General features: G+C 41.7%; 1 protein-coding gene across 1 annotated transcript in view; it reads right to left on the reverse strand.

Annotated features, from left to right (window-relative positions):
- The window catches only part of RTF1 (RTF1 homolog, Paf1/RNA polymerase II complex component), a 62,732-nt gene extending 37,760 nt beyond the window's left edge, over positions 1-24,972 (reverse strand). Inside the window, exons 1-2 of the mRNA XM_084904636.1 lie at positions 24,759-24,972; positions 4,369-4,479 (exon numbers count right to left, since the gene is read on the reverse strand). Of these exons, the coding sequence (XP_084760762.1) occupies positions 4,369-4,479; positions 24,759-24,965 (318 nt within the window). The 5' untranslated portion in view covers positions 24,966-24,972. The remainder of the gene's footprint in view (positions 1-4,368; positions 4,480-24,758) is intronic.
- Positions 24,973-25,513: the final 541 nt, after the last annotated feature.

Below are 25,513 nucleotides of genomic sequence, written 5' to 3' on the forward strand. Positions count from 1 at the left end.
TGAAGGCCTTTGTCAGAAGCATGTGCTAATTATGCATCTCTTCGGTAAAGCATAACAAAATACTCTTGCATATCTAGACCAATTTCCAGGAAAAACTGTTATTAAATGAATATAAAAGTAAAAGTTATCTCTTTCAAAATATTCTATTAATAAAAATACTAGAGCCAGCAAGAGGTAACAGCGTGGGAATTAGGACTATAACTAGGTTAAAGTGGGAGAACCCAAAAGCTCAGATGAAATAGGAGAAAAAGAGAAAAAGCTTCAGAAAGCAATAGAAAAAAAAGGAATGGGGGAAAGTAAGAAGAGACCAGAGTCTTTGGAGAGGCAAGTGGGTGAGTTTTGCAATCGGGAAGGCTGACATAGGTCTCGGGGAAGAAAAAAGAGGTATGACATGTGCCAAACTACAGGGCTGGGCCAAAGCTTTTATTGTTCAAAAATGTTGAAAACAAGACTATAACGAAGCTTTTTTAAAAAAAATCTGTTAGGTAGAGGATATTAGAACATAATGCAGCGGTTTCCTCACTATGTCTAATGTAGTTACACTCAATTTTGAACAACAAAAAAGGTTTTCTTGGTATTCAACGTGATTTTTACAGATAACTAGTGAAAATCTAGGCTTTCTTCTTATCTAGCTGCAGTTAGATATGATCCACCATTTCTAAAAAGGACTCTGAACAACTTAACTTAGGACTCCATTCCTCCAAACAAATGTACTTTTTTGTTTTGTTTTTAAGTCCCACCTTGTGAGTGAGCTGCTACTCTCTTCCTTCTAACCTTGTTATTTTTCTTCCCTGGCACTTCTGTTTGCATCCTTGGTGGTGCTTCTCCAATCTAATGCTTTTAGGGACAAGAAGTGACAGCACTACACTGGCCAGTTTGGCTCAGTGGATAGGCGTCAGCCAGTGGACTAAAGGGTCCCAGGTTCAATTCCAGTCAAGGGCACATGCCTGGGTTGCAGGATCAGTCCCCAGTGGAGGGCATGCAGGAGGCAGCCAACCAATGATTCTCTCACATCATTGATGTTTCTCTCTCTCTTCCTTCCTCTCTAAAATCAATAAAGATATCTTTAATATATTTTTATTTATTTTTCACAGCGAGGAAGGGAGAGGGATAGAGAGCTAGAAACATCAATGAGAGAGAACCATCGATCAGCTGCCTCCTGCACACTCCCCAGTGGGGATGTGCCCACAACTAAGGTACATGCCCTTGACCGGAATCGAACTTGGGACCTTTCAGTCCGCAGGCCAATGCTCTCTCCACTGAGCCAAACCGGTTTCAGCAATAAAGGTATATTTAAAAATATTTTTAAAAAAATAAGTGGCAGCGCCAAAGTGCCACAGTACAGCATTATGGCTTACTACTGAGGTGTGCTTTCCAATTTTCCAAGCTTACCGTAGTCAAATTAAACCTTACAGAATGAGTCCCATGAGCCTCAAATTCTCACTGAGAATAATGCATTCACCAAAAATAATACATAAGTATGTTCACTTTCATTAAATTTAGGCCCCCGTACTCCCAGGCGAAGATAAAATAACACCCACTATTCCCTCCCTAACTGAACCTTATACTTAATGTCCAATGCACCCACTTTTTCTGGATAAGAAACTTTCAGCTACATGTCTTCTTTCTCTAAAATCAGTTCATGTCTCTCCCTATAACAAACCACCCGCTAACCTCAGTTGTTCTTGACCAGTTTTCTGCCCTATCAAATCTGAAGAAACCAACATACTTTTTCTACCTGTATTCACTGTTCATCAACGATAATAAACAATAAGGTTTGGGAGGTGTATCTGAAAAAATTACAGAGTGACATATGATACAAGCAGGCTCCATCTGACTGGGACTTGCTTTAACAACCAGATTTCTGTAAATAATGAGGATATAAAAGCCATAGCAGAAATGAGACAACATAGCAAATTTCCTCATTATACAGTTTTTACCTACAAAAAGACGTATGAATATCATTATGAGAGTGAAAATATGGCAAGAGCTGCTGTCTCAAACTTTATATTCTAAGGATCTCTCAGAAGTTCCCTACCCAACCCAAAACTGGGTAGCTATAAAAAAAGAATTCACAGTATTATCACTGAGTTCTCTGGGAGTTGGCAGGACTCAAAAAAAGTTTTTTTCTCAATCTTTTTGCACAGTTTGCTGAATTGTTCAAAGTAATAAAATATTCACCCTAACTTTGAGGTGCTCAGCTAGTAGCATGGGCAAAAGAGTGATGATACGTACTGAAGGTGCCTTTCAGAAAGGCCATGAAACTTAGGCCACTATTCCCAGTGGGGCAAGGCGATCGGAGTAGAGCTGCAAGAAGCTTGTGGGCCTGGGGAACTGGGACCTGAGAGCAGCAGCAGGAGCTAAGAATCTGGTAGGGGGAAAGTTACTCAAATTATCATTGCCCACTGGGCAGAGTGCAACTTGCCTGACAGCTTTTTCTCCAATAAGTGCATAAGCAGTTGGGTAGGATTCTAAGTGAAGACTTTTAGATATGGTTAAGTAGCTGCAAGGAACTTTTATCTTGAAGGTCTTTATGGACGCTGGATGTACTCTAGCACAAGTTTTGTGTTTCTCTAAGCTGTGGAGGTAGCACACATTTTGCTTCCTGACACAAGCAGCTAAAAAGTATGAAGGGAATCCCTACTAATAACTGCATACTTAGGACTTGAATATGAAGAATGAAATACTCCACAGAATATTTAGGCTTGTATTTTAAAGAACTGCAAAGACCATAAACATGTAATAGGGTATTCTAGATATACCACAGATTCAAACTCATAGAATACTGATAGGCGAGGGGAGGAAACACACAACAGCTGACTTCTGAAACATGGAAAATAAAAGTAGCTGATAAAGAAACAGTGGGAAAAGGAAATTATTCAAGATTTTCCTGTATTATTTATGCATTCAAAAAAATTAAATGGGCCAAAACCGATTTGGCTCAGTGGATAGAGCGTCACCCTGCAGACTGAAAGGTCCCGTGTTCGATTCCGGTCAAGGGTATGTACCTGAGTTGCGGGCACATCCCCAGTAGGGGGTGTGCAAGAGGCAGCTGATCAATGATTCTCTCCCATTGATGTTTCTAACTCTCTATCCTTCTCCTTTCCTCTCTGTGAAAAATCAATAAAAAAAAAATTAAAATAAAAAAATTAAATGGGCCAGCCATTGTTGCTCAGTGGTTGAGCATAGCCCTATGGCACAGGAGGATTCCAGTCTGGGCACATGCCCGGGTTGTAGGCTTAATCTCCAGGAGGGGCGCGCAGGAGACAGTTTCTATCTATCCCTTCCCCTTCCTCTCTCTAAAATCAACACACACACACACACTTTTTAATTTTTTTTAAACTACAAATTGTAGCTTCAAAGTGAACACACAGAGGAGTTAGAAGGGGGCACACCCAGAGCAGGCAGGGGTGCGTGCAGGAGGCAACCAGTTGATTTGCTCTCCCACATCGAAGTTTCTGTCTCCCTCTCGTTCTCCCTCCCTTCCTCTCATCACTCTCAGAAAAGCAATGGGAAAAATATCCTCAGGTGAGAATTAACACACACAAAAAAAGACAAAAGCCCAGGCAGAGTGGCTCAGTGGTTAAGCATCAACCTATGAACTAGGAGGTCATGGTTCTATTCCTGGTCATTGATGTTTCTATCTCTCTCGTTTCCTTCCTCTCTGAAACCAATAAAAAAAATATTTTTAAAAGAAATTAAAAAAAGAAAGCTTCTGGTCCTGCGGAAGTATTTTCCACTAAAATACGGCACTCTCTACAGAAATTTCTTTTCTAACACAAAAGTGGAATTAAAAGACGAGGAAAATACCCACACAAAATGAAAGAGATGATGACTAATGTGCCCTTTCTTCTGCGGTAGGCTGAAAACAAAAGACTGAAAAATATCCACAAATGCCCTGTAGAGACTAGCAGTTTAGAGAACATGACAATCAGAGTTTTCTTTCCTAAGAAGTTTTTGTAGATCTTAAGTTGGAGGTCTCAGTTTAAGAAAAAGAGGCCATGCCTGGCTGATTGGGCTCAGTGGATACAGTATTGGCCTGTGGACTGAAGGGCCCTAGATTCAATTCCAGTCAAGGGCACGTATCTCGGTTGCAGGCTTGATCCCAGCCCCTGATGGGCGTGTGTGGGAAGCAACCAATTGATATCTTTCATACCCATGTTTCTTTCTCTCTTGTCTCTCCCCCTCCCTTCCACTCTCTCTAAAAATCAATGGAAAAAATATCATTGGGTGAAGATTAACAAAAATAAAATAAAATAAATATGAAATCAAATCTATAGTTTAAGAGAAAAAGAGGCCATCAGAGTCAACAACACACAGACCCTTATATACCTGTCAGTCACAGAGGCCTAGCCCCTCCACACCCACCTCATCACCACTGTCCGACGTCTCAGAGTCTGAGGAGGCTGCAGGCTGACTCACAGGCGGCTCCTTCTCCTCAGAGTCACTGCGTTTCCGCTTTGCCAGGGACAAGAGCTCCTAATAGGGCAAAATAATCACATGAGTCTTATTCAACAGAAAAGAAATATCCAATAATAATAAAATGCCCACCCTCCTATACCTCTTCTACCTCTTTGTGCTTTCAACTGAAGGACATCATCATGGGAACTTTTATCATATGAACACAACTGCTAGTATTCCTAAGTGCTACTAGTAAAATAAATGTTTTCAAAATTCTCTCCCACCTCTTAATGGCAAAATATATGTCTGAAATGCAAAAGTGAATATAAAACTGACCTGAAGGCTACTTGCAAATTGTTACCATTTTCTTTTTTTCTTTTTTTTAAATATATTCTATTGATTTTTCACAGAGAGGAAGAGAGAGGGATAGAGAGTCAGAAACATCAATGAGAGAGAATCATCAATCAGCCGCCTCCTGCACACCCCCCACTGGGGATGCGCCCGCAACCAAGGTACATGCCCCCGACTGGAATCGAACCCGGGACCCCCCAGTCCGCAGGCTGACGCTCCATCCACTGAGCCAAACCAGTCTCGGCTGTTACCATTTTCTTTATAAGCTACAGAAGTACCGATTATCAGGTATTTATATAAAAATCACGATTACAAAGGTAATTTGCTCACTGTTCTTAATGGTATAGCTAACTGATACTCTGAGCATCTTCTTACTGTAATTCATAGTAAAATTGGCATTTGTGGGTTAATTTGAATAAGCTGACAAACTACAAGTTTCTGAGGTCATTTTTAAAATTTTTGAATGCATAAGCAAGAAAAAAAAGTTTTTTTCCAGTGATTAATCCAGGATCTGACAACAAGCCACCAATGTGCTGGCCACAACATTAGAACTCTAATGTGATAACCCCAACATTCCTATTCATTACCTCTGCCTTCTCCTGGGGATTTAAGAGAAACTAGTGGGGGGAGGATGTGCCATTTAGTGAGCTGTGGCTACAACCAGGTTTTGCTCTCTCACAGGGTTCCCCTCTGCTGCTACTTCTCCCCAACTCAGCCCAGTGACTTAAAAATGCAACAAAGGTTACTTGCTCTGGTTTTTGTTCTCTGCTAGTGATATCAATACCAGCCCACAATTACGCTGTACTTAGATGCCTGGTACTTTTCTAACTATCTAACATTTAATCTTCACAACAACCTTAAGGTAACTATCATTATCATTCCCATTTTTTTCTTTTTTAAAAAATATATTTTATTGATTTTGTACAGAGAGGAAGGGAGAGAGATAGAGAGTTAGAAACATCGATGAGAGAGAGTCATCAATCAGCTGCCTCTTGCACACCCCCTACCGGGGATGTGCCCGCAACCAAGGTACATGCCCTTGACCAGAATCGAACCCGGGACTTTTCAGTCCCCAAGCCGACGCTCTATCCACTGAGCCAAACTGGTTTCGGCCATTCCCGTTTTTTTTCTTGCCAACTATTTATCCATTTGTTTTTTTATGTAATCCTTCCCATTTAAAGATAAGAATAAAGAGCAGGAGAGGTTAAGTAATTTACCCAAGGTAACACAGCTAGTACATGATAAAGTCAGAATTCAAACCAGGGTAGATAGAATCCTAATTCAGGCATGGTTTACTAGTATAAAACCCTTTTCTCTGTTTTGCTAAAAGGAGAAAAATACAACTAATAAATACGAGTAATATCATTCCTTGATGCTAATGGTGCGATACAATTACAAGTCAAGTGCCAAGACGAATTTTAAAATAATAGACTGCTACAAAGTATGTTTTCTTCTTCCAGTTTCTTTCTATTTTAGGAGTATACCCTCCTTGGCCAGAATGAGAAAATGACCTTCTCAGATTAACAGCTGACATGCTCTCTTTCATAAGCAGTCATGAAATGTTACTCTTCTCATTTCTTTAGAGGGAGCTAGCACATCAACTTCCTGAAAACGATGAAGCTCATAAGAACACTTTACTTTTTCATACCAAAACGATTAACTCCTATTGAGCAAATGCAAATCACAACAATATTTGTGTTTATCATATTTTTTAAAATTGAGGCGCAATTTTATCCTTCCTTCAGTACAGTTCTGAGTTTGACAAATAGTTTAAATTCCCACAATAAAGGCTATGATAGTACCATCATCAACCCAAATATTGGTATTCTTCATATATTGGGTCAGCAGCTAAGTAATTGCGGGTTTCACACATATATGGCTTCAGTTGAATTTTTAGTTTGCAGACGTAGTACAAATGTAAAACACATTTTGTTATTTGATAGTTGGCTATTCAGCTGTTAATCAGTAAAAAAAGTTTTTTGATCTGTTTTGTAGTTTTCGTTTGGCGTTCGTTGAAAAATGGAAAATCAAAAGGAACATTTTCGTCATATTTTGCTTTTTTATTTCCGCAAAGGGAAAACGCATCGCAAGCTCATAAAAAGTTATGTGCTGTTTATGGTGACGAAGCCTTAAAAGAACGGCAGTGTCAAAATTGGTTTGCCAAATTTCGTTCTGGTGATTTTTCACTCAAAGATGAAAAACGCTCTGGTTGCCCAGTTGAAGTTGATGACGCCCTAATCAAAGCAATAATCAATTCAGACTGTCACAGTACAACACGCGAGATTGCAGAGAAGCTTCATGTATCACATACATGCATTGAAAATCACTTAAAACAACTTAGCTATGTTCAAAAACTCGATACATGGGTTCCTCACGAACTGAAAGAATCATAGTTAACGCAACGCATTAGCAGCTGCAATTTGCTAAAGAAACGTAATGAAAATGACCCATTTTTAAAACGACTGATAACTGGCGATGAAAAATGGGTTGTTTACAACAATATCAAGCGGAAAAGATAGTGGAGCAGGCCAGGTGAACCAACTCAAACAACATCAAAAGCTGATATTCATCAAAAGAAGGTTTTGTTATCAGTTTGGTGGGATTACAAAGGAATTGTCTACTTTGAACTCTTACCACCCAACTGAACGATCAATTCTGATGTCTACATTGAACAACTAACGAAATTAAACAATGCAGTTGAAGAAAAGCGGCCCGAATTGACAAATCGAAAAGGTGTTGTATTCCATCATGACAATGCAAGGCCACACACATCTTTGGTCACTCGGCAAAAATTAATGGAGCTTGGTTGGGATGTTTTGCCACATCCACCATATAGTTCTGACCTTGCACCATCTGATTACTTTTTGTTTCGATCTTTACAAAACTCCTTGAATGGTAAAAATTTCAATAATGATGATGATGTCAAATCGTACCTGATTCAGTTTTTTGCTAATAAAAACCAGAAGTTTTTTGAACGTGGGATTATGATGCTGCCTGAAAGATGGCAAAAGGTCATTGATCAAAATGGGCAATACATTACAGAATAAAGTTATTTAGTTCCATGAAAAAATTGTCTTTGATTTTCTTTTAAAAATCCGCAATTACTTAGCTGCCGACCCAATACTTCCCCAGAAAATTATTGTCTGTCCCTAAGTCTGCCTATCACAGAATATCATATAAATGAAATCATGTAATATGTAGCCTTTGAATTTGGGTTATCAAATTAGGGTTCAGCTGAAACCCGTTTGGCTCAGTGGATAGAGCGTCAGCCTGCGGACTCAAGGGTCCCGGGTTCGATTCCGGTCAAGGGCATGTACCTTGGTTGCAGGCACATCCCCAGTGGGGGGGGGGGGGTGCAGGAGGCAGCTGATGGATGTTTCTCTCTCATCCATGTTTCTAACTCTCTATCCCTCTCCTTTCCTCTCTGTAAACAATCAATAAAATATATATTTAAAAATAAAAATAAAAAAACACAACTTAAAAAAAAAAAACTAGGGTTCAACAGCACATTGGTGGCTTATTGTCAGCCCTGGATTAACCACTGAAAAGAAGCCATAAGGCTTCTTAGCATAATGCATTTGAGATTCATTCATGTTGCAGCATATATCAGTTTATTCCTATTTATTGTAAGTAGTATTCTATTAAATGTAGCACACTTTGTTTATCCATTTACCAGTTGAAAAACATTTGGGTTGTTTCCATTGTAGAGCAATTATATGTTCATGTACAGGTTTTTGTGTAAACATTAAATTTTTAGGAGAAACCAAGGTGGTAGCATAGGTAAACACCTAAACTACTGTCTCGCACAACAATTTCAAAACTACAACTAAAAGATAAAACGGACATCATTCAGAATCATAGGAAGGCTGGCTGAGTGGAAATTCTATAACTAGAATGCAAGAGAAAAGCACACTGAGACTCAGAGGAGCTGCAGGAGGCAGAGGTACTGAGACGCGACCAAGGAAAGGACTGGCAACTGAGTGCGTGGCTGGCTTTATCAAGCGGGAGGGAGACGAAAGCTCCCGACTGCACTGAACTCCAGTTCCGGGTGAGACTCTAGGAACCCTGATTCATATGGGGTGAAACTGGACTGTCAGGAAAGAGAAAAGCACACTGAGACTCAGAGGAACTGCGGGAGGCAGAGGTACTGAGGTAAGTGTGCAGAGAGGGCAGGCAACTAAGTATGCGGCTGGCTTTCTCAAGTGAGAAGGAGATAAAAGCTCCTGATTGCACTGAACTCCAGTTCCAGGCGAGACTCTGGGGACCCAGACTCATTCGAGGAGAAACTGGACTGTCTGGCAGCAGGTGGAACTTGATGGTGGCTTTCTCTCAGAGTTACATGCAGCGATTACCATGGGACACTGAGACATAGGGGCCTATTAGGGCAGTACTGACAGGAAACCAAAGCTGTCTGCTCCGCCCTGAGACTCCACCCATTCAAGCTGAGCACAGAGGCTTTTGCAAGTCTTCTCCCATAACGGCGTCTCCAGCGCGGAAGTTCTCCCATCATAGACACAGCTGATCCTCACAGCCAACTGGCCTCGAGGTCAATTCCTCCCAGTGATACCAACAACAATCAAGGCTTAACTACAACAAGACTGTACTCACAGCCCACAAAGGGGTGCACCAAGAGTGTCCACCTCAGGTAACTGGAGAGACTGAGACACTGGGCCCTATAGGACACCTAGCACACAAAGCCACTCTATCAACTCAGGGAAGCAGCCAAAATGCAAAGACAAAAAAGAGATCACAAACTAAAGAAATGGAGAAAAGCAATGACTGGATATAGACTTCAAAATCACGGTTACGTATAAGTTTTTTCAAGAATTTCCTAGAAAAGGCTGATACATTTAGCGAGACCCTCGAGGATATGAAAAAGGACCAACTAGAAATTAAACATACACTGACTGAAATAAAAAATATTATACAGAGATGCAACAGCAAACTAGAGGATCTCAAGAATCAAGTCAAAGATTTGAAATATGAAGAACCAACCGAAAAAGAAAAAAGAATCCAAAAATATGAAGACAATGTAAGGAGCCTCTGGGACAACTTCAAGCATACCAACATTAGAATTATGGGGGTGCCAGAAAAAGAGAGAGAGCAAGATACTGAAAACCTACTTGAAGAAATAATAACAGAAAAGTTCTCCCACCTGGTGAAAGAAATAGACTTACAAGTCCATGGAAGCACACAGAACCCCAAACAAAAGGAATCCAAAGAGGACTACACCAAGACACATCATAATTAAAATGCCAAAAGCAATAGACATAGAGAGAATATTAAAAGCTCCCTACAAGGGAGCACCTATACAGAAACTATGCAGGACAGACAGGAGTGGCAAGAAATATTCAAAGTGATGAATAGCAAGAACCTATAACAGAGATTACTCTACCCAGCAAAGCTATCATTCAGAATTGAAGGTCAGATAAAGAGCTTCACAGATAAGAAAAGACTACAGGAGTTCAACACTGCCAAACCAGGCTTATGAGAAATGCTGAAAGGTATTATTTAAGAAGATAAAAGGTAAAGATAAAAATTATGAACAATAAATACATATCTATCAAAAAACTAATCTAAAAATAAAGTGAATAAAAAAATCTGATGAACAGATTAAATTGGTGACTATAATAGAATCAGGGGCACAGAAACGGAGGGGATTGATAATTCTCAGCTGGGGGGGGGGAAGGTGTAGGGGGGGAGGGGGGAGATTGGACAAAATCGTACACCTAAGGTTGAAGACAGTGGGAGGGGGTAAGGGCAAAAGGTGGGATGGGAACTGGGTAGAGGGGAGCTATGGGGGAAAAAAGAGAAATAATTGTAATAATTGGAACAATAAAGATTTATTAAATTAAAATAAATAAATAAATACAGACTTCCACTCCAAAAAAAAATTTTTTTTTTTTTAAATTTCACTTGGGTAAATACCTATGAATGGAATTGTTGAGTTGTACAGTATTTTGTGTCTGGTCTCAACTATTATTTTTTCCCCACATTACCTTAATGCAAATTTATAAACTTTTATAAAGATTTCTGATAAGTAATCTCTTTCCTGACCTTTGAGGTTCACGAATGTACCAGGATTCTTTATAATAGGTTGATACCAACTCATTATAACAGGGATTTGGATACATTACCAATCAAATTCTCCTCTGAAACATTAACTATGATGTGCAGTAGACAGCCATTAAACGTTACTGTAACTTAAAGTGTTAAGATGTTAGTGCTTTCTGTTAAAGACATTCCACTCTACACTAAAAACCTAACAAATGGCTCTCCTTCATCAACAAACAACTGCATCTCATAGGTACAGTCCCTCCTCTTATACAATATTAAATACCGTATTAACAATAATATGGAGACAGCAAAGCCCTTCTTAACAGTGTGAAAGATACCCTTTCAACAGTTGGGAATTGTATAGAAAGCTATTGGGCAAACTCATGGCAAGGCTACCCTTTTACTTATTTATTTGTCTATTTATTTATTTATTTAGTATACTTTTATTGATTTCAGAGAGGAAGGGAGAGGGAGAGAGATATATAAACATCAGAGATGGGAGATAATCATTGATTGGTTGCTTCCCGCACACCAGACACCGGGGATTAAGCCCGCAACCCAGGGTTGTGCCTGACCAGGAATGGAACCATGACATTTTGGTTCATAGGTCAATACTCAACTACTGAACCACACTGGTTGGGTGAGGTTACTCTATTTATTTATTTATTTATTTATTTATTTATTTATTTATTTATTTATTTTGAGGTTACTCTTTTTAGTTAAGTCCTTTATGTTCTACTAAGGGCTCATAGTACACCTGAACAGACAAGTGTACAATGGAAAGGTCTTTCCAACAATGCATACATGAAGAGACCATCAGATTTGCTACCATGGGGTTGATTTATCCAATGTCCATGCTAAAAACAAACAAACCCAAACCAATGTAAAACTGATTCTTGCACAGGGGGAAGGTCCTTCTGAAGCTTTTGCCTGCCTGCTTCTCTGTGTCACACTGATTGAGACAATGTTTCTGGGTGTCCAGTGGTTCTCTCTCACTATCATCCTTGTATTACTACATCTTTTTTAAAAAAATATATTTTATTGATTTTATACAGAGAGGAAGGGAGAGAGATAGAGAGTTAGAAGCATCGATGAGAGAGAGTCATCGATCAGCTGCCTCTTGCACACCCCCTACTGGGGATATGCCCGCAACCAAGGTACATGCCCTTGACCGGAATCGAACCCGGGACCCTTCAGTCCCCAAGCCGACGCTCTATCCATTGAGCCAAACCGGTCCCGGCCTTGTATTACATCTTATCCAGTAAAAATTGTCCTTATTTATCTTGGCATTCCTCTAGAGTAGTGGTCGGCAAATTCATTAGTTAACAAAGCCAAATATCAACAGTATAACGATTGAAATTTATTTTGAGAGCCAAAAACTGACTTCTGCGCATGGGCCATGAAGTTTCAATCACACTGTACATGTGCGCCCGCACGTGGTATTTTGTGGAAGAGCCACACTCAAGGAGCCAAAGAACCACATGTGGCCCACGATCCACAGTTTGCCGACCACGGCTGTAGGGGAATGGTAGTATGGGATGCCAGCATGGTATATCAAATTTAAATGGAACTTCAAGTTTTGCTTAAAGTAATGCCAATGCTCAACATACTATGTGTGTGGCTGTGTAGAGTGCCATACCTGGCTTCTAGGGCAGTTTCATTGCTTAAAAGCCACATTTTACATTAAACTAGACTGCCAAGACTGAGACCCTTTAATTAAGCGAGTCTAACTGAACTAAGGTAATGTTTATTAAAACAATACTATTCTGGTTAAAATTAAAAATCTAATCCATGAATATGTGAATACTTAAACCTTAAGATTTAATTCCCCCACCTATCATTCACAACTAGTGTGCTTTTTGTGATGTCATATCAGGATCAAACTATAATAGAGCAACTGAGCTCCCTCTTACTTAAAGAAAATTAAATCTCATCTCTTTAACCAAACCTCTCATGACCACATGAAAGCGGGACACATATTTTATACCCTAAAAAAAGAATAGAAATTCATATGGACAAAGCTGAGGTTTTCATAGCCAATTAACATACGAGCTCTTTTTTTTACTTATTCATTCCACAAATACAACTAATGTAAGTAATTACTACCAGCTAGAGTGACCAAACATCCTTGTGTGTGCAGGACTGTCCTGATTTTAACACTAAGAGTTGTGCATTCTGGGAAAATCCTCAGTTCCGAGCAAACCAGTATCTACTAGTACCTACTACCTACCAAGCACTGGAGAGACAGTCACGAAGAAAAGACACAAAGGCCCGAGCGAAGTGGCTCAGTGATTGAGCATCGACCTATGAACCAGGAGGTCATGGTGTGATTCCCAGTCAGGACACATGCCTGGGTTATGAGCTCGATCCCCAGTGGAGAGTAGGGAGTGCAGAGGCAGCCAATCAATGATTCTCTCTCATCGTTGATGTTTCTCTCCCTCCCTCCCTCCCTCCCTCCCTCCCTCCCTCCCTCTCCCTACTTCTTCTTTATCTCATGGAATTTAAAGGATTGGGGACATACAATAAACAAAGAAACAATTAATTATGTCTAGTGATAGTATTAAGAAGGAAGTGAACTGAGTGAATAGGACACCTATCTGTGATAGGATGACTGGGGAGGTTTTTCTGAGACAATGGCATTTAGGCTGAGACTTTGGGAGAGGAAGGAGGGATGCAGTGTTTTGGACAGAAGTCTCCAAATGGAATAGCTAAGGCCCGGAAGCTGATAACAACTTGTTCTAGTCAAATACCTGGAAGAGAATCAATGTGAATGGAGCTTAGCAGACAAGGAGAAGGAATGAGGTAGGTCAGAGCTAAGAAGAAACCAGATCATTCTGCAGTTTATAAAACAGGACCAGGAACCTGGCTATTATTTGAAGGCAATGGGAGCCATCAAATAGATTTAAGCAGGGGAGTAACTGTAGAAAATAGTTATCCATCTCCAACATAGCCAACTTTTAATAGAAATAGTTATTGAATTTCTCCAGGGCAAACAGAATGTAGGGCAGAGGGAAGCTCACTAGTGGGGCTACGAGCTGAGTGCACCCGTCTCTCTCCCCCATGTCCCCTGGGAAGGTCTGAGACTAGGGCCAAGAGTGGCCCTAACAGGGCCCTCCCCAAGCTGCAGCGAGGTACCTGGGGGAAGTGGAGGCAATAAAAAAGTCCTCAGCCCAATGGCAGACAATAAGACCTAGGTGACCCCATAGTACTCAGCCAATGAGGAACCAGAGGAGGGACTGGATAAACAGGGTGTGTTAGCTACATCAGAAGTGCCTGTACATCCAGGTACACCTGCTCTCGAGAACGTATTAAAAGTCTTGTTTTCGCCATACTTCCGTCTCTGAGTCTGTTATTTGAATTCAGATAGATGAGAATTTCTCACTTAACCATCCCTGGAAGGTTTTTAAAAAAGCAGTCTGACTGACAGAGGATCAGATTAGAGGGGCCAAGGTGCAAATGCAGAGAGGAGTCAGAAGGAATCCACAGCGGTATCATCAGAGTGGACGGTGACCTGGCAAAGGTAAGTAACCACAGGAACAGAGAGAAGTGGGAAGACTTAGAGATACTGAGGAAAGAGTAGTAGTTCATAGAGGTTTAAATTTGAGATTTAATACCTATTCTTTCATTTCACAATTATTGAGCCTTAGCCCATTTTTCCCAGTGGTTAGAGTATCAACTCTCAGACTGAAGGGCCACAGGGTTTGATTCCAATCAAGGGCAGGTACCTCAGCTGCAGGTTCCAGTCAGGGTGAGAGGCAATCAATCGATGTGTCTCTCTCACATCAATATTTCTTTCTCTCTGTCTCTACCCCTCCCTTCCACTCTCTTTGAAAATCAATGGGAAAATATCTCCACGTGAGGATTAACAAAAATAACATTAAAAAAATTGTTGGTAGAGAAACATGCTTCCAACATAGGAAGACACTGGTTACTTTTCAGGAGTAAGGAATGGAAACATTCTATAAGTATGTTTCTGGGACATAGGGGTTTCTGTTTTGTTGGAACTTTTTCAATAAGAATGTACTATTTTTATAATAAAAAAATTAAAACAATGAATATATAATTTAAAAAACCCTTCTAAAGTAATTATTCCAAAGTGGCAATATAATAATCCTTTATATTCCCACGAATGGCACTAAAAGTGGGAACTTGCCCTTCAAATTTCCAGCCAATTACTTATAATTGTAAATAAAATACTGAGTTATATATTTATATAATACAGAATTGCCTGGCCACCATGGCTCAGTGGCTGAGCATCGACCTATGATCCAGGAAGTCACAGTTCAATTCCCGGTCAGGACATATGCCCCAGTTGCGAGCTGGATCAATGATTCCCTCTCATCACTGATATTTCTCTCTCTTCCCCTTCCTCTCTAAAATCATAAAAAATATATATTTTTAAAAAATAAAATAAAAATGTACAGAATTGGCCGGGACCGGTTTGGCTCAGTGGATAGAGCGTCGGCCTGCGGACTGAAAGGTCCTGGGTTCGATTCCGGGCAAGGGCATGTACCTTGGTTGCGGGCACATCCCCAGTAGGGGGTGTGCAAGAGGCAGCTGATCGATGATTCTCTCTCATCGATGTTTCTAACTCTCTATCTCTCTCTTCCTCTCTGTGAAAAATCAATAAAATATAAAAAAAAAATGTACAGAATTGATAAAATCAGTTTTCAACCCATTCAAAATAAAGGGTACGTAAAAGTTTGGTTTTTTTTTTTAATTCTACTACTATTACTGGTTTTTGCTTAGCTCCCTTTTCTAGTACATTTTCTAACTAATACACATTTTTACTCCTTAAAGAAGGGATTTTATTACAGCAGAGGGGCTAGAGCAAGAACCCCAAACTGACACTATCCCTTATCTCTATACGTGATCTTGTTGTAAGCAGGTTAGAAAACTTGGTAAGTAGCAAAGATTTATTATGTGCCTACTTTGTGCCAGGCAGGCATTATGGACATCTCACAGACAACTCTAAACTCTACAAAACTTGCCGAAACCGGTCTGGCTCAGGGGATAGAGCGTCGGCCTGTGGACTGAAAGGTCCCAGGTTCGATTCCGGTCAAGGGCATGTACATTGGTTGCGGGTACATCCCCAGTAGGGGGTGTGCAAGAGGCAGCTGATTGATGATTCTCTCTCATCGATGTTTTTAACTCTCTATCCCTCTCTCTTCCTCTCTGTAAAAAATCAATAAAATGTATTTAAAAATTTTTTTAAATAAATAAATAAACTCTACAAAACTAAGAGTGAATTCATGATCTTCACCTATAATCTTTTTATTTATTTAATCTTCACCTGAAGATATTTTTTACATTGCTATATCGAGAGTGAAAGGAAGGAAGGTAGGGAGGAAGAGAGAGAGAGAAACATGTCCACTGGTTGCCTCTCCCACACCACAATCAGGGGTGGGGAGCAAACCCACAACCCAGGTAGTACCCCTGACCGGTAATCAAACCCATTACCCTTTGGTGTGTGGATCGACCCTCTCTCTAATCACTGAACCACACTGGTCAGGGCATGATACTTACCTTTATTTTTATTTATTTATTTTCCTTCACCTTTAAATCTGATCTTCCTCCAGGATTCCCTATCTCATATCAGAGCCTCCCCATTCTCACCCCAACATCCATCCAATCAGTCAAGTCCTCTCAGTTTTATAAACCCGAATATTATGTCCAATCAAATCTACTTTCTGTTGTCTCTATAACTACCATACCAATCCAAATCAGGCATTCATTCAGCAAACATTGACAGGTTGTCTGCTTCATGCCAGACATTGTTCCAGGAACAGGGATACTGCAATGAACGAACAGCTGCCCGGCCAGGTAGCTCAGTTGGGTAGAGCCTTGTTCCCATCCCCCAAAGCTGCAGATTTCATCCCTGTTCAGGTCATAAACAACAATCAACCAATGACTGCACAAATAAGTAGAACAACAAATGAATGTGGGTTTTTTCCTCTCTCTCTGCCTTCCTCTTTAAAATTAATTTAATAACAAATTTTCAAAACACACACACACACAAACAAACAGTCTTGCCCTCCTGAAGCTTCCATTCTAGTGAAGCTTCTCTCACCTGGACTCTTCTACCTGCCACCTAACTGCCTGGGCAAACTTCATAAAAAGCAAATCTTAAATCTTAACACCTCTTTCACCTTAAAAATCTTTCAATGATTTCTCATTATCCTCAGAATAAAGTCCAAAGTCCTCAACATTGCCTACATTGCCAGAAGCTTTAAACTTCTTTTTCCTTTTTCCCCCCTTTAAGCTTTTTAGCCCCAGCACACTGTACATAAATTATATTTCATGATCCAGTATACACGTTCATGCATATACATGAAACATGTTTCACAAAACAATACTTATTACTACTTGATGTTTTCTATTAGATTCAACTTCATTTCTATTCTTTTTTAAATATATTGTATTGATTTTTTACAGAGAGGAAGAGAGAGGGATAGAGAGTTAGAAACATCGATGAGAGAGAATCATCGATCAGCTGCCTCTTGCACACCCCCTACCGGGGATATGCCCGCAACCAAGGTACATGCCCTTGACCGGAATCGAACCTGGGACCCTTCAGTCCCCAAGCCGACGCTCTATCCATTGAGCCAAACCGGTCCCGGCCATTTCTATTTTTTTTTAATATATAAATATTTTATTGATTTTACAGAAAGGGAGAGGGGTAAAGAGTTAGAAACATAGATGAGAGAAAAACATTGATCAGCTGCCTCCTATATGCCCCCTACTGGGGACCAAACCAGCAACCAAGATACATGCCTTTGACCAAAATCGAACCCCGGACCCTTCAGTCCCCAGGCCGAGGCTCTACCCACTGAGCAAACCCAATTAAGGACTTCATTTTTAAATATATATGTTTTATTGATTTTTTACAGAGAGGAAGGGAGAGGGATAGAGAATTAGAAACATCAACGAGAGAGAAACATCGATCAGCTGCCTCCTACACACCTCCTACAGGGGATGTGCCCCCAACCAAGGTACAGGCCCTTGACCAGAATCGAACCTGGGACCTTTCTGTCTGCAGGCTGACACTCTATCCACTGAGCCAAACCAGACAGGGAATTCATTTTTATTTTCAATGCTGGCTGTGATCCACTAAACTGGGTTTTCCACCCTCAGAGAGCCATACAGCAAACTACTCTACAACTTCATTTGTACCACTCTCTCTATAATACAATTTCAGTAACTGTGCTTTCAGTTTCATGAGAGTGCTAGGTCCTTCCTGCCTCAATGCTTTTGTACTTGTTGGTCCCTCAACCATGAACCCTCAACACTTCCTTGTACTTGTCAGTCTCCTAATCTCCTTTTCCCTACCATATATTCCAGGTCTCAGTTTAAATGTCACTCCCACCAGCTATTATAGTATCGGATCTCTGGTCGTACTCTCACAGTATCCTTGCTCTTCCTTCATACATAGTCTATAGTGAAATGACTCTGAGCAATGCTTGTCCCTGCCCCTCCCTCCCACTCTCTCACTCCCCTCCTTTTAACTTTCAGTTTAAGCTCGTTAAAGACAGAAACTTCTGTTTTGTTCACCCAGTAATCCTAGTGCCTTGTACTGTCCAACACATTTAAAAATAAATAATCTCGTCCAGCCAGTGTGGCTCAGTGGCTGAACATCAACCTATGTACCAGGAGGTCACGGTTTGATTCCCAGTCAGGGCACATACCTAGGCTGGGGGCTCCATCCCCAGTAGGGGGCATGCAGGAGGCAGCCCATCGATGATGCTCTCTCATCATTGATGTTTCTTTCTCCCACCCCCTTCCTCTCTGAAATCAATAAAAAAAGTATTTAAAAAAATAAAATAAATAATCTCTGCCCTTGGGGAACTGATAGTCTAGGAAGGGAGCAATAAAAACCCTAACAGACTGGTGTCAAAAGATGGGTTTTGGATTTTCCCTAAGAACCTCTCTGTGAAATGATGAAATGAGTCACATGCAACATTAGGTGCAACATTATGACACAAATGAAAAACTTTACAAGTCAACACCGACACTTCTCACAAGTTCAGCCTAGCCTTTAAATTCTGCTCTAAAATATATATATATGAAGCACAACTTTTAAATTTCCCAACTTTAATGGAGAAGGTTTATGGAAGGTACCTTATAACACTGACATTTTTAAAATATATATATATTTTATTGATTTTCCACAGAGAGGAAGGGAGAGGGATAGAGAGCTAGAAATGTCGATGAGAGAAAAACATCAACCAGCTGCCTCCTGCACACCCCCTACTGGGGATGTGCCCGCAACCAATGTACATGCCCTTGACTGGAATCGAACCTGGGACCTTTCAGTCTGCAGACCAACGCTCTATCCACTGAGCCAAACCGGTTTTGGCACACTGACATTTTTTACATATAATGTCTAAAAATAATTCCTAGAAAATACTTAGGGGGTTTATTTTTCTCAAAGACAAATTTAATTATTGCTACTTTACAAAGGATGAGCAGAGAGAAACATGACATGACAACTTGATCATTATTTTAAATAAGAAAGGAAATTATTAAATAAAGGGTACCAATAAGCACGTAGTTCAATTTTTTTTTGAGGAAGGCAGAGTAAAGTTTTTATAAATGCTGTGTTAATCTGGATAAGAACTGATTCCTTTATTACCTTGGACACTTTTCATTTTCTAGGACCTACTGCAAAAAATAATGCCATAAAAAGTGACACACAAGCCGAAACTGGTTTGACTCAGTGGATAGAGTGTCCGCCTGCGGACCAAAGGGTCCTGGGTTCGATTCCAGTCAAGGGCATGTACCTTGGTTGTGGGCACATCCCCAGTGGGGGCTGTGCAGGAGGCAGCTGATCGATGATTCTCTCATCGATTTTTCTAACTCTCTCTCTCTTTTTTTTTTTTTTTAATATATTTTATTGATTTTGTACAGAGAGGAAGGGAGAGAGATACAGAGCTAGAAACATCGATGAGAGTGAGTCATCGATCAGCTGCCTCTTGCACACCCCCCACCGGGGATATTCCCGCAACCAAGGTACATGCCCTTGACCGGAATCGAACCCGGGACCTTTCAGTCCCCAAGCCGACGCTCTATCCACTGAGCCAAACCGGTCCCGGCGATTTTTCTAACTCTCTATCCCTCTCTCTTCATCTCCATAAAAAATCAATAAAATATATCTTTTTAAAAAGTGACACACATGATCTTCATGGAGGCACATGTTAGAGTAAAAAACTTAGGTTTGCCTTGAATTGTTTTGTTGTTGTTGTTGTTGTTTTCCAAGAGGTACCAAGAGCAAATATCTTCATGATTTGCAATTTTTAATGTTAAGGAAAGGATGTGACCAATAAAAAGGTTTGGCTCAGTGGATAGAGCGTCGGCCTGAGGACTGAAAAGTCCCAGGTTCAATTCCGGTCACCAGCATGTACCTCGGTTGTGGGCACATCCCCAGTAGGAGGTGGCCAGGAGGCGGCTGATAGATGTTTCTAACTCTCTGTCCCTCTCCCTTCCTCTCTGTAAAAAATCAATAAAATATATTAACATGTTGCTATCAGGTCACATGTTAAAGAAGAAATCCTTCAAATTCTCAAAATTTTGAGTTTTAAAAAGCACTGAGTTAAAAAATATATAAACAACTTCTATTCAGTTACTACATACCTCTTGCCTTCAAGAAAAAGGCAAAAAAGGAATAGGCCTCAATAAAAAGCATCTCAACAATTCAAATGACTTCACAGTTCTACAAGAACCAGCATCTCTGCCACCTTAAACATCTGTTAAGTTTCTTCAATTATACCTGAACATATTCTGACTGAGATAGGAAGTTATTTCTCTCCCAAATACTTAAGAGTGTCTTACTAAAAATATTAACTTGCATCCAGATAGTGGTCTCAGTTATTAACATAAATAAGCACCTGAGCTGTATGTGGTAAAAATGCAATGTCCAGGGTTCTATCCCCTTGAAGGTCTGACTCAGTAGCTCTAGGATGCCAATCCCTGCAAAGTATATTTTGAATAAGCATCCTAGACAGCTTCTGGCATAGGTGATCCTCTTCTCACCATCAGAGAAAAAACATAGTACAGCCGAAACCAGTTTGCTCAGTGGATAGAGCATCGGCCTGCAGACTGAAAGGTCCCAGGTTCCTTTCTGGTCAAGAGCATGTACTTTGGTTGCGGGCACATCCCCAGTACGCGGCATGTAGGAGGCAGCTGATCGATGTTTCTCTTTCATCGATGTTTCTAATTCTCTATCCCTCTCTTTTCCCCTCTGTAAAAAAGTCAATAAAATATATTTTAAAAAGAAAAAAAACAGTGCAGAAGGCTCACCTGCCTCACCTCCCAGAAGGACCAAGCTGGAGAAATATTTCTGACATAACAGCTTAGATTCCCATCTGGAAACCCAGAGACAAAGGCACTCTTTACTAACTGTGCTCCACTATCTCACTAGACACTCAGAGATTTGTCACAGTTTTTTCTTTTTCATAAGGACAATATACAAGACAGCAAAAACGATGCTATATCCCCAATGAAGACCCAAAACTGGACGGAGCAACCCAAGGCATCTATTAGGAGAACCCAGAGTATATTTTTGTCCTGAGGATTTTTAAAAAATTGATTTTAGAGAGGAAGGGAGAGAGAGAGGTGGAGAGATTGAGAGAGAGAAAAACACCTATCTGTAGCTCCATTTATAGCCATATGTTCATTGGTGATGCCTGAATGTGTCTGGGGATTGAACCCAAAACTTTAGCATATGGGAACAAGGCACTAACCAATTGAACAATCCAGACTGGGAGCTCCGAGGATTCTTAAAGAACCCCGAACCAGGCTGACTTTGAACTTCTACTAATAGCCTCTGGTGAAAACTTCTGGAGGGCAGATATCTTTCTCTGATTCTTTGACAGCCTGGGACAGTGCTGAACAGACAGACAGACTGAAGGCACTGGTGCCTCTCTTAGGATGTGCAGGGAAAGGGAGTTCCCATCTGATAAAAAAAAGGTCAATGAGTGGCGAAGAGGAGGAAGCGTTAGTACAGTTTCTGGGTGGCATGGCTCAGTGGTTGAGAGTAGACCTATGAACCAGGAGGTGATTGTTAGATTCCTGGTCAGGGCATATGCCTGCTTTTCAGATTCAATCCCCAGGAGGGGCACCGACCACAGGCAACTAATTGATACTTCTCTCTCATATCTCTCTCTCTTTCTCCCCCTTCTTCATGTCCTCAAGTGATGATAAAAAATAAAAATAATGGCCCAGCTGGCTTGGCTCCCTGTTGAAGCATTGACCTATGAACCTATGAACAGTTCAATTCCTGTCAGGCCCAGGCCCAGGTTGTCAGCTTGATCTCCAGTGCGTGGAGTGCAGGAGGTAGCTTATCCATGATTCTTCCTCATCATTGATGTTTCTAACTCTCTCTCCCTCACGCTTGCTCTCTGAAATCAATAAAATATATTTTTAAATGTATTAGGTATTACTTGCACATTTCATGCTAATTTCTTTTTACAAATAGATACTTGGGTTTAAAATTGCAATCCCCTCCAACTCCAATTCCTATTTCAGAAAAGTTCTGTGGGGACCTGCCTACCACAAAAGGAAGATCTCCACTCATTTCATTTATCAGATTCTGTGGGAAATCACTCAAGACAGAATAATTAAAATAATTTGCTTAGTTTATTCATTATCAGAACAGGTATCTTAAGAGTGCTTTCCAAAGGAAGCCCTGAATAATCTTTATAATTGGTGTACCAATTTTCTGTAATCAATGTCATTTACAAACATAAATTGTAGCAACATGAAAAATGGCCATAAAGTTTGCAATATGAAAACTTTAAAGACAAACAGATTATGTTTGTAGTGGAAAGAGTATAAGCCTTGTTGTCATGCAGATCTGGGTCCAAGTTCCAACTCTACCACTTACAAGTTGTAAATCTCGATAAGTTACTTCTTCAATTTTCCCTTTCTTCATAAGTAAAATGGGAAAAATGATACCAACTTCATAATTTAAAAACATGACAATGTAAATAAAGCACCTAATTAAGATGGTCAGTTTACCGAAAGCACTATGTAAATGGTATCTGATGCTATCATTTAAAATATCTGTATTTCTACATTGGAAAATAGTAAAAAAAAAAAAGAAAAAAGGGTTCTAATTCTAAGCGTTGGTCTAAAATGATCAACCAGCCCAGCCAGCATGACTCACTGGTTGAGCTTCGATTTATGAACCAGGAGGTCACGGTTAGATTCCTGGTCAGGGTACATGCCTGGGTTGCAGGCTCCATCCCCAGTGTGGGGCGTGAAGGAGTAACCAATCCATGATCCCCTCTCATCATTGAAGTTTCTATCTCTCTCCCCCTCTCCCTTCCTTTCTGAAATCAATAAAATACATATTTTTAGAAAAACAAAATTATAACCAAGTTTTACAGTCATAATTTTTTTCCCCTCTTGGCTGCCATGGCTCAATGGTTGAGCATCTGTCTACGAACCAGGAGGTAACGGTTCTATTCCCAGTCAGGGCACATGCCTGGGTTGCTGGCTCAATCCCCAGATAGTCAATAAAACAAATTTTTTTAAAAAATTTTTAAAAATATATATTTTTATATTTTTATAAATTTCAGGAGTCTTTTAGTGAGAATATTTTCAACTTAGTTTTCAATTCCTATCCCAAAACAGTTCTGATAGTTCTCCACAGGCCTTATACTTCTCCACTCCCATTCCACCATTTTCAAAACAGCTCTCTTTTATTCAACCTATCTCCTGCCCCTCCTCTTAAAGTCTTCCTATTTCATGCTCCAATGTTTTAGTCCTGAGATCTCTGGCCTACTACAAAAGACCCACACCAAATCATCTATACAAAAGCTTTATTTGCATTTGCTTGTACCAACACTCTTACAAATACTTGATCCTTATAATAGCTCAAGTTGATATACAAGGTCGAAGTTATATCTAGATTTTACAGTTACGACCAAAGATACATTGCTAGAAAACAGCATAGTCCAGCCTAGAACTCAAATGTTCAGATTCCAAGTTCAGCACTTTTCCCAACTTAACTTATAAAGCTACTACTTCTTGCATGTTTTCTTTATATCATTTATTCACAAAACATAGGGGAAAACCCTCTTTGTATCTCCTGGTATCACAACAGTACTGCTACAAAGACAGCTTCCTCCGACAGTATTTTCAAACGATCCCAACCATTAAAACCAAAAGTTGCTTTCAATAGTTCTTGCACAATCTTCAACTAAGAAAGAACGCTGGATGCTGCATGAAAATGGCCAAGAGGCCCCGGCCACAGTCCCTCCACATCGCCCTATATTTCTCCACCTCTGCCCTCTTTCCTCCTCCTAAGAGTTTTCTTCAATCTGACATCTCCTCAGGGGTCCTCTCAACCTCGAACGACCCTAGTTGCCAAATGCGAAATCCGTGCGCGCAGCTAGGTCTCCCACGCCAAGCACCGCGGAGGTTCCCTGGGACATTTAGGATGTCGTCCCTTTACTCCGTCCACACACCTGTCTGAAAAACTTCATCTCCCAGAGCCCGCACCTTCGTCGCCATCCCACCCCCAAAGCCCCACGCTCACTCCTTGCACCTCCTCCCAAACCTCCAGCCTCCTGGGTTGGCGGGCGATACTTCCTATCTCTCCTGGACCAGATCGCCTGGCCTGCAGCCCGCCGCCCCGGTCTGGACCCAGCAGACCACGGACCCCTCCGGTCCCCCGAGCCCGAGGCCCACCAGCCCGATCCCCCTGCCCCGCCTCCCCGCCCAAGGCGCCAAGTACTCGGGGCTCCTTCTCCAGGCCCCGGCCGGGCTCTGAGGGCCCCGGGAGCTGCGGGGAGCATAGGGAGGAGGAGGCAGCAGCCGTCAGGGCACCGGGCGGGCCGGGCGCTAGGGACGGGTGACCCCGGGCCCGGCCGGCTCCCAGCTCCCGTGGCACGGACTCAGCCCGCCCGCCCGCTCCGCCGGCCCGCGCCTTCGCGGCCTGCCCTCACCTGATCCAGGTTTTCGTCGCTGCCGCTGTCCTCCGTGTCCGAGTCGATCACCACGCGGCCTTTCCGCTTCTTCACCATGGTGGTCCCCCGGCTCCCACGCCGGACGCCGCCCGGACTCCCCTCTAACCCGTCTGCCAGTGGGACAGCCACTGCCACAGCCACCGCCGCCGCTGCCGCTGCTCGACCCACACAAAGGCGACCGCGCATGCGCGCTCCGCTCCGCCCCTGGCCCCGCCCCCCGCCCGGCGCACGCCGTTCGCCGGCTCCGGGCGCCCCTCCCTGTCCCGCCCCCGACGTTGCGTGAGGGGCGGGGCCAGCACCCGGCTCGGTTCCGGGCAGTGGACCGCTTTCTCGAACGCCGCGCCTGGCCCCGGGAAGTCTTGGTTGTGTTTCCGCTGCGGGACCCAAATTTGATGGGAAGCTTACCTGTCGTGGACTGGAGCCGCAAAGCACCCGGATCCTCTCTGAGGAGCCTTTCAACTGCCCGCCACTGATGAAGTGGCGAGGGCGACGTCAGGGACTGTCCTCCTGAGAGACACCAGTCTCCTGGACCTCCGCTGAGGGCACCCGCTGGGACATGAAGCTTTGCACTAGGTTGTGCAAGTGACCGAGCTGGGACCTGGAGGATGCATCTGAGTTACCCAGAACAACAGTAGAGGGAAGGGTGTGCTTAGCAGAGAACCGCGTGGGCAAAAGCCGTGATAATAGACAAAAAGTTAGGTTCAGGGAACTGAAAGTTTATGATGGCATGGAGT

Source organism: Pipistrellus hanaki, assembly GCF_964339955.1.
Source record: "Pipistrellus hanaki genome assembly, chromosome: 1".
Taxonomy (NCBI): domain Eukaryota; kingdom Metazoa; phylum Chordata; class Mammalia; order Chiroptera; family Vespertilionidae; genus Pipistrellus; species Pipistrellus hanaki.